We start from the raw sequence: 15,374 nt of genomic DNA, 5'->3' as shown, positions 1-15,374 counted from the left end.
TGCTGAACGCCGAGAACTACCACTGGCAATGGACCTCCTTCTTCTCCGCGGCTTCTACCGCTGTTTACGTGTACTTGTATTCCATCTACTACTACTACGTTAAGACAAAGATGTCGGGATTCTTCCAGACGAGCTTCTACTTTGGCTACACTTTGATGTTCTGCCTCGGCCTCGGAATCCTCTGCGGTGAGTCTTTTTTATATATATATTTTTGCTGGTACCGATCGCCTCGTTGAATTTATCTGCGTGCCTTAAAAAAATAAAACTGAATGGGGCAGGAGCTGTGGGATATCTGGGATCGAATATGTTTGTAAGGAGGATCTACAGAAACATCAAGTGTGACTAACAGAGTTGAAACGTAAGGCGAAGAAGAAGAAGAAAGAAGAGTAAGGGAGGGGTGTTTTATATCAATAGAGACGGAGGGGAAGGAAATGGGTTCGGGGCTTGTGATATATATTCTTGGAATGTGGGGTTTTTTTTTTTTTATAAACTTTTGCTCCCCTTTTGGCAAGTCTAAAAATACCTATTTTCTTTTTTTTAATTAAAAAATTAGAATTAAGAGATAATTTTGTTTTCCTGTGATCATCTTTGTTTTATTATTGATCAGCAGAATCCAGTACTATGGTTTGGTCGGTGGTGTAGTAGTAGTACATGTAATTCAGTCCTCCCCATGGTTTGGTTCTTCATGTGGGCATATTTACCTTGAAAGATTTTGCATGATTTTAATTCCTTCTTCCAAAACGCAAAATGCAAAAGAGAGGAGAAAAAAAAACCATGCTTTTCGAAAACTATGGAACTATCTAAACGTAGTTCCATACGTATTTCAAATGTTACGGCAACTGGTTTTGAGTTTGATTGCAATGTTTGAATATGGATTTGAGCGTCTCACGAAAGAATTGGTACGTGTGGGCATATGGAATCGCTTAGGGTTCGGATAGGTTTGGTCGTTCCAACGTCTTGTCTCACGATGATTCTCCGTCATTCATTTCTCGTCTTATCTCGCTCTCCTCTGCCTTTTGGGTACACATCTTCGTTCATAGCATCTCCTTTTTCGGTATCACCCTCTCACCATTTTCGGATATCTTAGCCTCGACTTTGATGAATTGATCTCTTGTTCTCGTAAGTTCGATTTCTTGTTCTGTCAGATAATTTAATGACATCCGAACATTTGAAATATATTACGAATAGCTAAATTCAAATATTCAAAATTTAGATATATGAATGGTTTAAACCCGATGATGGTTTTAAATTTCATAAAGACAATCTGGTACACAAAGCGTCTCCGTTGAGTGGTGGTCGGGAAAAATTCTATCACAAGAGTGTATTGTAGGCAAATCTTACCTTGTAGAAATATTCTACAAGATACTACTTTCAAGGCTCGAATATGTGATCCATATGTCACAAAGGTAAAAACCACATGTTTTTATTTTTATTAATAAAATCACATTTTAGTGTCATATAGTTAAAATTTAACCAAGATTCGAACAACTCTTATAAACTTGCCATCATCATCATCAGGTTAATAAGTGTGTCATGTCCCCTGGCATCATCCACCTCTCTTCTACAGCAATCAAAGGATATGAACATATAATAAAGGTAGCTATCCTTATTATAAGGTTCTTTATGAAGCAATCAAGATCTCTCCTTAACCTACAGTAATATGTTAAAAATTCTCCATAATGTTCGTAAATGTTATAAAGGGTGTATAAACAGAGGAAACATGATGCTTAAAATAGTAAGATTTTCGTATGGATGACCTGAACTGCTTTAGGAAAATGGAATTGCGACAAGGATGATTTAAAGTTTTCCCCATGTAATTGGGAAAATGGAAAATCGAATTTTGATAGCAAATTAATTATTGAAACGAAAATAATAATAGATATTTGTCTTAACAAAACATCGGACCGCATAGCGCAGTGGATTAGCGCGTCTGACTTCGGATCAGAAGGTCGTGGGTTCGACTCCCACTGTGGTCGTTTTTTCTTTTAAAAGGTTTTTTTTTAAAAAACAATGGCGTCGTCTCAAAGATAAACAGAGAGTTGCTTCATTGCTCTTCCAAGAGGCAAACAGTAAATGTTGAGCCATTGACTGTTTCTGTAACCAGTAAACATAGAGTTTTCTTATTCGAATTGATTTGGTACACATTGCTAATTAAATAACAAAAATGTTACATTCCTACCATGAACCTAAAATGCCAATGTCCCTCTCTAATACCCTCAGGCCTCACTCCTTCCCCTCTTAGTTTTAGAAAATTTTATCGAATTCTTATTTATTATTTGCAAATAAAACTATTTCATTTACCAATTTAAAATATTTTAATATTTTATAATTTATTAAATCATATTTTAAGCTTTTATATAGGAACGCTCAAACTATATTTTTTTTCGTTACATTCTCACCAAACTACATTTCTTATCATCTTTTCGTATGAATTTTACAATATAACTTACTTTTGTTAGTGATAAATTTTAAATCCCCTTTACCATTAATCTCAAACAATAAAACCTTCAATAACAAGATATACAATTTTCAGTTGTGTAAAAGTAAAAATAAGCAAATATTATAGAAAGCAAAATATGAAATTTATATCACACTGTAACATTAGTATAGACATCTTTATTTTTCGCATTACGGCTAATCTCTGTATGCTCTCTCCCGTTTAGATCCACAGATGCATTTATGTATATACTACTCTGTCCAAATATACCATAGCCCCTTCCATTGTCATTGCTTCACACAGACCTCTACCCCTAAATCCGTTCCACTTCCGGCGTGACAGAACCACCGTCAACCGTTTCTGCCGCCACAACCGGTTGCCCGGAGCTCGGCAAGAGCCAATCTGATGTGATCCTGCACCAATTCTAATCTTCTCGAGTATACCTCTAACTCCAAAATCTGCTGTTTCCTCCATTTCTCATCCACCCTTTCTCCCACTTGGCCATGGATTCTGCTCAATCCGACCATTCCATCAAACCCAAATGTCGCTAGATTCGATGGAAACGGTGGAAGAATTAAAGGTGGGATGATTCCCCGAGATCCACCATAATTGGGGATGTTCACTGGGGTTGTTCCATTCATGAATTCTCTAAGCATTGGTGTCAAACAGCTCCTCAGTGTTTCCTCTACCATTGCAGCCACAGTCACGTTACCTCCACCGCCGTGATTGCCGTTATCACCGGCGCCACCGCCGGAAAGTTCAACATTGTTCACGATTGGTCCAATTCCATCACTCTCAAATCGTCTCTCTTCCTCAATTCTCTCCAGTTTCGTCCTCGATCGTTTTTTCCACCTGTTACTGCTACTACTCCCCATCTTCCTCTCAACACCATCCTCAATTTTCACCTCAAAATTAGGGTTAGAACAATGTGTGAGATTGAAATTGCTACTCGCTGCGGTTGTGGCGGTAATATTGTGGTTGTGATTCTCCTCGTCATCGAGCACATTATCCTCAAACCCTATGATTTTTCCCGTAGCGCTCCAAATTTTCCTAGAAATCTCGAAACTAGCTTGGTCATGAGGACTCTTGAAGGAAATTTCCTTACCCGAATTAATCTTCTTCACGGCGTTTCTGTACTTCTTCTTCAATCGCCGGAGTTTCTCAACCAACTGATTCTTGTTGAAATCAAGCTGCAGCTTCGACTTTATCTGCTCGTAGAACGCCGCCGCGTCGTGGTGATACGAGTTTACGCCGCTACGTTGCTGCCCTTTATCTGCTCGTAGAACGCCGCCGTGTCGTGGTGATACGAGTTTACGCCGCTACGTTGCTGCGACGTCGTGTAGTCGAGGAACCCTCGGAGAAGCTTGATCTCGTCCTCGTCGGTCCACAGACGCTGGAATAACCGCCTCGATTCGTCAGCCGGCGGTTTCTGCGCTATCTCCGGATCCGGATCGACAGCAACGGCGATGAAGGTGACGGCGGTGGAAGCGGGAACGGCGACGGCAACAGCGGAAGATATGGTTGTCAAAGGCGCCGGGATCACGGAGATCGCCGCTGTTGATGACCTCAACGGAGAATTAACATATTCCTCCCCCGGATCTACTTCCATATCTTCTTCGTGATCGTTACCGATTTCCGACGAATCTTCGCCGCCGATTTGAGTGTCTGCGTCGTCGTCCTGCTCTGAATCCATGAGAGAGAGCGAGGGGATCACGAGGACTGGCACCTGGGTTCCTGACGGAAGGGTATTTTGGGAATTTAGGTAAAGGTTGTGAAGCCATTGGTTCGTTCGTTGTCCATCGTTTCACGTGGGCTCTATGTGGGCCCTGGGCGCGTGGACGGTTGTTTGGCAATAGGGATAAGCTAAAAACTTTTAGGTTTCGGACGCATCTGATCCGCCTAATGGGCCTACCGCACACGTGGCTAGACAGATTACAGTCAACAATTAGGAAAATCACAACCAAATACACAGCGATATAAAAAAAAAACACGGAATTAAAAAAAAAATTGTAAGGAAGAAGATATTATAGTATTAAACTTATTTTTAATTCTATATTTTAATATCCAAATCATTTTCATTATATTTTTTAAATGAAATTATCAAATACAAAAGTTGTCTTATAAATTAGAAAAGCCGAATTTGTCTAAAGTTTTATATTTTATTGACTAAAAGCTTTTTTCAAAAAAAAAATATATGAATTCCAGAAATATATTGATTGCAAAAAAATTGAATTTGAAAAATGAAGAGCTTAATTCAACATTTCCATACTAAAAAAATATGGAAATGGTAAAAATATTATGACCCCGTGAATTTTAACAAGTTTCGACATAACTTTAATAAACTCCGACTCAACTTTAACAAATTCTGAAGTAATTTTTTTTATAACAATTCTGAATTCTGAAGTAATTTTGCCATGCAATTTGTTACCATAACAATTTCTTTTCAAATTTAACAGGTTTTCCGCAATTTATTAAAGTTTTTATGCAAATTTTACAAGTTTTGATGCAACTTTAGCAAATTTCGACGTAACTGGACGCAACTTTAATAACAAATTCTGACGCAATTTGTTAAAATTAGGACAGTTTTAACAAGTTTTAACAAGTTACGACGTATCTATTGGTATCTATTCTTTACCAATATATATATATATATATATATATATATATGGGTATCTATTTTTTATTAATTTTTTTTCATATTTGATAAAAAGATCGTGATACTTCACCCCACGTGCTAAATGGTTCCACATACGGAAGGTTCGATGGTTTCCATCCCCTTCAAACCCATTCTCTAACTAACTTTCAAATCCTTTAATAATATATATATATATATATATCTTTTTAAAAATCAAATAATAACAACAATATTAAAATAATATAAAATTGTTCCCATTAAAGAACACGCACCCCTAGGTTAGAAAAACAAAAAAAGCATATCTAATTTCGATTTGGAATCTTAATTATTTCATATGGCACAGTACAGCAATATTTGAAGTTGAAAGTTTTAAAAATTAAATATTTAATAATTGATTAAAGAACATCAAAACAAGTTACTTGAAATTTCGGAGGAAGGAAAAAAAAGGAGAAATTTAAAATCCAATAAAAATTAATAAATAAGAAAGTTTTAAGGGGGGAAAGTTCTTGAAAATATTGAATGAACCCCAACCAAACAACATTAAATTTTGAGAAAATGATTTAATACACCTTTAAAAAAAATACAAAATAAAATAAAGAACCCCATTATTAATAAATAAAATTAATAAAAGTTTCGAAAAGACCCCACCAATTCCTCATGTCTTCTTCAGACATTTAAATCTTCCCTCTCTTCCCATTGCTGCCCTCTGAATCTCATTTTGAATCCATAGAGAGAGAAACTCCGAATCGTTAATTCTCTCGAGAATCAAACAGAAAAAAAAATCATCGAGAGAAAGAGAAAATGAAACTCCCGTTTCTCTCCAGGAACAATTCCTCGTCGCCTTCGCATTCTTCATCTTGTTCTTCATCTTCTTCCTCATGGCCATGGCCTTCTTGTCACCAAAACCCTAAAACCCTATCTTTCAGAAACACCGTAACCAGTAAAAACCCTAATCCAATCATTGAAACCATGGATACATCTTTCTCCTCGGAGGAGAACGAATCGATAGAAAACGTTATCAAGGGGCTAAAATCGTCGAAAAGATTCATCTTCGAGAAGAAAGGAAGATCAAACTCGATTCTTGAAGAAGCAAACCAGCCAAGAAATGGGTTCGTGCTCTTGTCATTGGAATCAAAGGACCCTTACTACGATTTCAAAAGATCCATGGAAGAGATGGTTGATGCGCACAAGCTTCATCGAAACTGGAGAAGCCTCGAGAAGCTTCTCTACTGGTTCTTGAAGGTCAATAGCGAAAGAAGCCATGGGTACATCTTCGCTGCCTTTGTCGATTTGCTCGTTGGATTGGCCTTCAAGGGTCAAAACGATTCCGTCTCGAGCTCGAGTACTGATAACGTCGCCGTTACGACCGTTACTACTGAAACCTGTTCGACTTTGTGTTCTTGTTCGAACCAAGAAGGGAATACGAATCCTTCCGGCGAATCTCCCTCGTCGCATTTGTCGTTCTACACGTCTTGTTCTTCGGATTCCGACGAGGTTTCGTCGCCGTTGGTGCCACGTGTCACGCATGAGAGTAGGGTTTGTTGTTTATCGTCTTTCTCAGAGACGGAAGAGAAGATCAAAGACACTGACGTGGATGGTTATGTTTCGTGTTGATTAATCATTCTCGCTTTTAAGTTTTTTGTTTTGGATTCTAGATCGGGAATGCCTTCAGTTGCGTAGAGAATTAACACTAATTACACGTGTGGATCTTGTGCACGTGCCACATGCACGTTGTTTTGGTCACTAATTTCGGGATCGAAAACAAACTATTTTATTATAATTTACATCATCTTTCTCAATTCAAAATTCGAACTTGATATGAAATATATGATTTATATAACCGTTTCACCGGTTAAACTATCTAAATTTGATAAAATTAAGGCTCAAAATCATGATTAATTGGTCTAGATTTATATCATATTCATCTAATGTGTCTATTTATTTTTTCTTGGCAAAAGAACCCACAATGATCGGTCAAAACTTTTCGGTCGACGATCACAAGCTCGACCAATCAATTATATATATATATATATATATATATATATGTTTCATTTGATAACAAAAGACAAAATTAATATTTTGTTTCGATGTTGGAAAAAGTGAGAAGGGCAAAACCTGAAGATCTTCGCTTCAACGGCAGTTCTGCTACAATCACATGTGGGACATTTCACTTCTACGACCAATCAATAACACACACACACATATATATATATATATATGTCTATATTGTGATTAAAAATCAATAGTTTTTTGCTCTCGTTTAAAAAACTTTTATAATTTTTTTTATATATTTTTTGGTTTAGATTTGGGTCAAATGAGATGAGATTGAGCTTACGACGGGATCCGATGCCGAGAATTCTCTGATCATATGAACCGTTGGATATCTTACACTCGATTGCTTCTTCCCTGCGCCGTCTGATCGAGACACTGACACCCATGTTGGATGGATCGGATCTCAACCGTTGATTTTGAATTCCACTGTTTACTATGTACATATGGATCGGATCTCAACATTATATATATGTATACGACGTAAACGTATTCATAGTCAAATTACGCATTTTTATATACCATTGGAAACAATATTTTAGTTCCCATGTATAAATAGTAAAATTACGTAATTCTTATAACGAAACAGAAATTTATATAAATTTTTTAGAAATAAATTTGAATCCATGATCGTATTTTGTTAAAAAAAAAATCAGCCAGTACTAGGGATGTCAAAACGAGCCGAGCTCGTGAGCCGGCTCGCAGTTGGCTCCTTTTTTTACCGAGCCAAGCCAAGAATATCTGAACCCAAATAAAAATGGATCAGAATGCAAGTGGAGAGGAAGCTTCACTCGGAGATTCGGTTTCGGGAGCTGAAGTAAAAAAAAAATTACGTTGAAACTTGAAAGTGTTGATATTGTTGGTATGATATTTTGATCTGGAGATAATTTTTTATGTATAGATTCGGATCTGAAGAAGGTTTTTTGTACATAGATTAAGATCTAATTGTATATGGATTATGATCTGAAAATGGTTTTTTGTATATGGATGGATTATAATTTTATCTATTTGAAAATAATTTTTTTTATATGGATTGTGATTTTGAATATAAATATGATTTGGATGTATTGGTATGTTCTTTTTATGTTGATATATCATTTAGATATGATTTTATATAATTTGATATGAATTTTTTTTAGGTATTTAGAAAAATATGAGTCGGTTCGAGAGCCGGTTCGCGAGTTAAGCGACTTGGGTTGAGTCAGAAATTTTTTGGCCCAAATAAAAATGAGCTTAACGAGCTAGGCTGAAAATGAACTGGCTCAAAACGAGCTGATCCGAATCGGCTCGGACCAGAGATGTCAAACGAGTCGGCTCGAACCAGCTCGTTTCGAGCCAACTCGTTTGACATCCCTAGTCAGTACTCTTATAATAGAATAACTCTTATAATAGAATAGATGTATCTCACTTAAATAACGGTATGGTGAGATTTAAACGACTTAAATTTCAAATATATATATATATATATATATATATCATAGAAAATTGAATTTGTAAATTTTGGAATTGTGTAATTTATAAATCTTTGACAACGAAAAAAACAGAAAAGATGTGGAATATATGTCATAAATATATTGGTTTTAATAATCATAATAGATATTATCACTTTCCATATTGATTTTAAAGAGTAAATGATTATACACTACATATAACAAAAGGGCGACTATTTACTTTTCACCAAAACTTTTAATATAACATTTATTTCATAATAAATAAATAAATATATAGTTAATATTGAACGGATAAAAAAGGAACACCCAATTATATATATTTATTTATTTATCTTTAATTTTGACTATCGATTGGGTTAGTGTAATTAATTATATTCATCGGTCACAATTTCCATTCTCACCATTATATTAGAAAAAAAAATTTGTATAGTCTCTTGGCTCTTATAAATAGGATGTAATATTCATATGAGATGTACGTGATCATGAGGAGCAATCAAATCAACCACAAAACGGCATTTTTCTCACATTCATTTCATGTGGCCCGTAAATTACGAATTCTCATATTATGTAAATCTTCTATAGTTTCAACAGTTAGAGATATTGCATGAGATTTGATTTTTCCCACGTTTCTCCAATAACAAAGGACATGAAGATGTTCCATGGGAATTTGGTTTTATGAAAGCATTTAACACGTTTTTTACTTTTGTTAATAATAAAAAAACAACGTTATTCCATTATAAAAAAATATATTAAATGATTGAAGAAAAAACAAAACATGGGGTGATATTATGATGAAGAATATGTGTGTCACCTCATATAATTGAATGATTAGCTCAAACAAACCACTCGATCCATTTTTCTATCAAAACCCTAATCAACTACACAACCATCCACACGGTCTTGTTTCCTTTTAAATTATAATTATTCTTTTTTTTAAGGTTACAGTTTTTTTTATATAAAAAATTGCATCCGTTCTTTTGCTTTTTACCAAAATTAGGTGATTCAACCGGTAAAAGATAAAATAGAGACGTAAAACGTTTATCTCGTCTCGAATTCGAATTTTAAATTTGGGTAGAGAACATATAATTTAAATCACATGACTGATTTTCGTTGCATCGTGACTAGTCCGGGTCTTAATTCAAAATATACAGTTATCACACAAAAACAATATATTTTTATTAAAATCAATAAAGATTAATAGCAGCTATTCAAACTAACAACAGAATTAATAAAAACAACTTAAGTTTATAATCCGTGATTTAAATATATCAAATTTAAAATGTTTTTTTTTTGTTACTCTGGTTGTAGATTTATACGTGTAAAAAAAAATTATAATTCGATTCGGACAGTTGGATGGTTAGAAGATATTGGATACATAATTTTTGGAATCAAAACGTGAGGCAATGATACAATTTCCGACACTGTAATTATGGATTGTAGCGTATAATTTACGTAAAAAAAAAAATAAAGCAAATGATTCATGCACAATAAAGGGAAAACTCATTCATATGTCAACATCTCATTGATTTCAGACCAGCTCATGATTTTATGATATTAATTGGTTCAACATACAGACAGACCTGTTATTTTCACCTATGAATGATAATAAATTTATTTCAACCATTTTAGCTATAATGATACCGCATTTAAATTACTATTATTACTACAATTAATTAATGAGTTAATAATGTCTTCGAGCTTTGTGTTTCAGGCATTTAATGCAGATATAATAATATTTTATCTTACCAATATATTTTTAAAATTTTGAATAAAATAAATGAAAAAGATGCACTGAAATTAGGGCATGGGTTTTTCAGATTGAGTTATCTGTAGATATCCGTAAATATATATACCCCAACTGAAATGGATTGATTTTCTACGAAAATGTGAGATGTAATTAATTAATGGGTTTATAATTTAAACCAATTAATATTAAAATAATTTGTTTTTGGGTTTTCTTTTTTTGTTTTGTAAAAATATACATTACATGACATACAAATGCCCAAAAAAATACAATTCTAACACGAGATATTTTGAAGGTGAGCAAAAATACAAACAATCGGAAAAAATGAAATATAAAGACAAACAATATATTAAATTACTAGAAATGATCTAAAACATATCCATATTTTCGAAAAGATGGGCTTTTCGAGGACCCAAAATCAGAATGATCGGCCTATTTATATTGCGTTTTTTCTTAGCCATTCAGGCAACATTTATTTTTTCTAATAAATAATCTTTAAAATTTACAGAAATAATCCTGAGCTGCGGGGGAAAAAAATGTTATAAAAGGCACAGACTACTAATTTGGTTGGTCCACGCTTTACGTGAATTTATATTTGGTTATTTTGGATTCAATATTTTCTGTTTTAAAAACTTGTATCCATTTTACATCAAATTGGATTAAAAAATTTTAATTATAAAAAAAGTTTGAAATTGGCCATGATATGTAATCGGGAGAAATTTACATTTTTTACAAATATTTTTCTATCAATTTAAACACACACTAATTCTACGTCCAAATTACTATGGCCACTTAGGCACTTGGTAACAAATTCATTAGGGTTAGTTTTTAAAATTCTTTTCTCAACGGTTTGAGATTTGTTTATCCTTCAAAAACGAGAAAATAATTTATATAATTATAAACATATAGTAATTATAAGCTTGGGAAAAATGAATTTATTTAATTATAAGGAGACAACAAGTTGTAAATTTTGTAGGTGAAGCCATTAATTGAAGAGCACGGGACTTTACACCTTGGGATTGCTCTTTTTATTGCATTCACAAATTTCTTCACCTGCAATTAATTACTTTTCACCGTTCAGTCTAATCTGATAATTAACTACTCCAGCTTATTAATTATAAATATTTATTTTTGGTGGTTGGGCTATATATTTATATAGATGCATTCATTGATTATACGTATGTGCATGTGTACGTGAAAAATAAAATAGATTGTATTCATAAATTTAATTGGGTCACGTACGGATGAAATTGTCCTTTAATTTAGTTTTTTTGTCGTTTGTAAATCCGTTAATGGACCACTCATAATGGTTATCGTCCTTAGTTTTGTAAATGCAAACAACTGTAACAAAATAAAATAAAAATACAGAGAAAAATTGACGAGATTTCAGTTAATTTTTTTAATCAAATTTCGTGTAACGTTTTATTCACTAATACGACATCTTTCAACGTGTTTTATTACCATTCGTAAACTTTTCGATTTTTTTTTTCGAATCAAATTTTCAATACTGCTGACAATTGAATTCTTTACGGTAAAAAGCGTTTTCGTTTTTCATATAAAATCATATTCGATGTGGAAAAAAAAATACAAGTTGGAGCATAGTGAGCAACTTGATAAAATTAATAATTATTAATATTTTAAACCGTTGGAAAATGTTAGAAAATACTGTCAGCTTACGCTAACCGATCGATTTAATTTGTTTGGTTCAATCCAATTTAAAATATAAAAATGCTATAAATATAATGTTAGAATAATAAAACATAAAAGAACTATTCTCAGATTCATTTTGATTTATCTGAGATTCCAAAATGGTAGAAATATCAGGTCGAGATATATCCTACAAAAGAGATATACACTAATATTGATGACCGCAAAAAAATAACACAAATATGTTAATATACCATAATATGAATATATAAATATAAATATATCTAAACATTCTAAACTTGTAAATATGTCAATATACATAGAAAGAAGAAATAATATATATATATATATATGTATAAATTTGCTGAAATTGAACAAAAAACTTTGTGAATTATTTTTTTTTTGTATTTTGAAATCTATAATTTTACAGAATAAATTATTTAAAACAACATTTTTGCTATACATTATTATCCAAAGTAGATTCGAGTTTTATTTATCTATTTTATTATACTATTTTAGCGATGCTAGTATGATGAAGATTTTGTTAGAGAATTGCGATCCGAGTGCGATTCGTCATAGATTTGGAATTTCCAATCGTAAAAAGAAAATTATTTTTTAAACGAAAATGAAATTAATTTTTTAAAATAAAATTGTTCATTAAAATGTCTGCCTCTTTGTATATATATGTGTGTCTGTAATTATTACACATATCTTTCTAATTATGACAAATATCAAATCCCGATGCCCAAACGAATATGGTGTTTACGTGTTGTTTTGAACTTGGACAAAATATTTTCGATGGCTGTCTTTGACTACGTCAGAATTTTTAATGCTATTTAATAAAAAAAATTGTTTTTGAATATCAACACGTAATACTAATTACTGATAATTGTTTTTTTTTGTCAAAGAATTACTGATAATTGTTAGAACATGGTCTTAATTCTTAAACATGATTAGCTTAGCATTTACATTTATATATAGCTTTCATCAGTTCATAATTTTTTTATGGTTTTCGTCAGGATGGCCGATAACGGAATAAAAACAAAAAATATATATATATATATATATAACTCTATCCCAACAAATGGATTGATTTTCTACGAAAATGTGAGATGTAATTAATTAATGGGTTTATAATTTAAACCAATTAATATTAAAATAATTTGTATATATATATATATATTTTCAATGAAATTTGAATCGAAGCAAAACTAAAACAAACCAGGTATAAAAATTGAATTATTATATTTTAAAATTGAAAATTTTGAATGCGTAAATAACTGAAACTATATCGAATCAAAACCCAAAACTTGTTGCCATTTTTTTTTAATTAAATTTAGGATTTTATAATTACGTAAACGCAGCTAAATCTTCGTTTACAAAGGGGCACTCATGATTTCATCGAGAAACAGAGGCCAGACGTTACAAATAAAACTTTTTTTAATAATGTAAATGTAAATAAGTAATGCGACTGTATCCATAAAGGAAGAATGATATTTCTTTATTTAAATTTTTTTTATAAGTAAGAGGTTTAATAAATTTTCGGCCCAATTAGTCTCCCTAAATCCGCAGCTAACCTTGTTAGAGATAAATTTTTATTTATCTAAATATTTCTTTCTATATTTGAATTTGAATTCGGATAGGAATATCATTAGACCACTCAACCATAAGTTTTATTTAAATTTTCTTACACGTCCTATAAAATTAATGTAATCACGAGGACCGGAGAAAAGGACCGATATTGTGTGTAATCGAAAGAAAATAAATAAATGAAGGTAATCATTATAATATACGTGTAACATAACGTCACTATCTTAGAGAAGTCACGAGTGACATCGAAAAGCTTTGAATCTTCCATTCTTGTCACTTTACCCAATTTTGGCATATTATTATAACAAACAAAATAAAAATTTAAAAAAGAAAAGAAAATATTACTTTGATTGCATCCATTCAATTACGGCGAGAAGTAGCGACTAAAGAGATATAAAATTATTAAGATTTTTTATTTTTTATTTTTTTTAAAAAGGTGGGATGAGGTCAGATACCTAAAACTACACTAAAAATGCAAAATCAAACTTTTTGGTATCACATTTTGCCGCATGGCCAAAGAGTGATTTCTAATTCGGCAATTTCAATTACCAAGTTTTCATTATCAGTATTCCGTCCAAAATCTCAAGACTTGCAATTTTCTTCAAAATTAATCCGTTAATTTTGTTAATCAAATTTCGTGTAACGTTTTATTCACTAATACGACATCTTTCAACGTGTTTTATTACCATTCGTAAACTTTTCGATTTTTTTTTTCGAATCAAATTTTCAATACCATTATTCAACGAATTTTTTTTTATATATATATATATATATAACTTAAGGTTTATATGGGGTTAGGCACCAAGACCCAGTAATTAACTTAGATTAAGGCGGACAACATTAAAATCCCAAGGCAAACATAGGTTAAAACGTAGAACGAACTCCCAATAATATATTGACACGTCAGACAATAGCTAATGTGTCAATATATTATTGGTGACGTGGCATTACGCTACTTTAACGTTAACAAACATTAATACGTACCCCCTAACGAACCGTACATCAGCAATTAGACGCTAGTAGTAATAGCGGTCACGTGAGGCACGTGCCCCCGCACCTCCTCCTCCAACGCTGCGTCGGGAGAAAACGCTGTCGCAGATTTCGGAGAACGCGCGAACAATGACGGCGTGGTGAAACGGTGCGTTTAGCCTCAGGAAGCAGTGGAGAAGCTCTCTGAGATCGTCTTTGGAGTAAATCTCGTTCTCGAGGATCATATGAAGCATGGATTGCCGGAAATCGAGGTAAGGGTCATCGGAATCTTTCTCGACGGCGAGCGCCGACGTGGCGGAGGGCGTTGAGGGGGTTGACTTGTTCTTGTAGAATGGGGAGGACGATGACGTGTCGGAAAACCATTGGTTAGTGGTGGTGGTGGTGGTGGTGGTGGAGGAGGAGTGGCAGTGGGTGTAATTACGTGGACGGAGTGAGGGCTTTCTGGGGAAAGGGTTGAAGATGGAGGAGAGGTTTGGTTTCTTGCAGTTGTTGCATCCGATGTCCACAACCGACACCGTCTTGAGGATTGTCTTCTTCTTCGTTTTGCCTGTCATTGTGTTGGTCTCGGAGAGAAAGAGAGAGAGAGAGAGAGAGGGTAATGGAGGTGTGGGTTATATATATCTGTGTGTGTGTTCTAGATAGATATGTATGAATTGGGAATTGTGGCATAATTGCCAATTGTATCTTATATATTATGGAGGCGAGATTGTATATATATGTGTATATATATATTATACAGAGGGAGAGAGAGGCAGGGAGGGAGCCTTAATGTGTGCATGTTAGAACTGAGAAAGACTCGACAAGAAGCAATTCTTAATCAGAACGAGTTAT

General features: G+C 33.3%; 4 protein-coding genes and 1 non-coding gene across 5 annotated transcripts in view; 3 read left to right on the top strand and 2 right to left on the bottom strand.

The window, feature by feature from the left end:
- The window catches only part of LOC104823639 (transmembrane 9 superfamily member 1), a 5,421-nt gene extending 4,735 nt beyond the window's left edge, over positions 1-686 (top strand). Inside the window, exons 12-13 of the mRNA XM_010555296.2 lie at positions 1-186; positions 279-686. Of these exons, the coding sequence (XP_010553598.1) occupies positions 1-186; positions 279-346 (254 nt within the window). The 3' untranslated portion in view covers positions 347-686. The remainder of the gene's footprint in view (positions 187-278) is intronic.
- A 1,216-nt stretch (positions 687-1,902) lies between these two features.
- Positions 1,903-1,976, top strand: TRNAR-UCG. Its single transcript has one exon. It is a non-coding gene; the product is annotated as a tRNA-Arg (tRNA).
- Positions 1,977-2,506: 530 nt separating this feature from the next.
- LOC104823638 (probable transcription factor At3g04930) lies at positions 2,507-4,406 on the bottom strand. Its single transcript, XM_010555295.2, has 2 exons — positions 3,711-4,406; positions 2,507-3,645 (listed from the first exon to the last, which is right to left on the bottom strand). Exons 1-2 carry the CDS (start codon positions 4,128-4,130, stop codon positions 2,788-2,790), a joined length of 1,278 nt encoding a protein of 425 aa, XP_010553597.1. The 5' UTR covers positions 4,131-4,406; the 3' UTR covers positions 2,507-2,787.
- A 1,205-nt stretch (positions 4,407-5,611) lies between these two features.
- On the top strand, positions 5,612-6,773 carry LOC104823637 (transcription repressor OFP15-like). The gene has a single exon (XM_010555294.2). The coding sequence runs from the start codon at positions 5,874-5,876 to the stop codon at positions 6,684-6,686; it is 813 nt and encodes a 270-aa protein (XP_010553596.1). The 5' UTR covers positions 5,612-5,873; the 3' UTR covers positions 6,687-6,773.
- Positions 6,774-14,393: 7,620 nt separating this feature from the next.
- Positions 14,394-15,337, bottom strand: LOC104823636 (transcription repressor OFP6). Its single transcript, XM_010555293.1, has one exon. The coding sequence runs from the start codon at positions 15,095-15,097 to the stop codon at positions 14,570-14,572; it is 528 nt and encodes a 175-aa protein (XP_010553595.1). The 5' UTR covers positions 15,098-15,337; the 3' UTR covers positions 14,394-14,569.
- Positions 15,338-15,374: the final 37 nt, after the last annotated feature.

This window comes from Tarenaya hassleriana, unplaced genomic scaffold (assembly GCF_000463585.1).
Source record: "Tarenaya hassleriana unplaced genomic scaffold, ASM46358v1 Cleome4, whole genome shotgun sequence".
Taxonomy (NCBI): domain Eukaryota; kingdom Viridiplantae; phylum Streptophyta; class Magnoliopsida; order Brassicales; family Cleomaceae; genus Tarenaya; species Tarenaya hassleriana.
The sequence above is the reverse complement of the archived record's forward strand: the minus strand, read 5'-3'. Positions and strand labels throughout refer to the sequence as shown.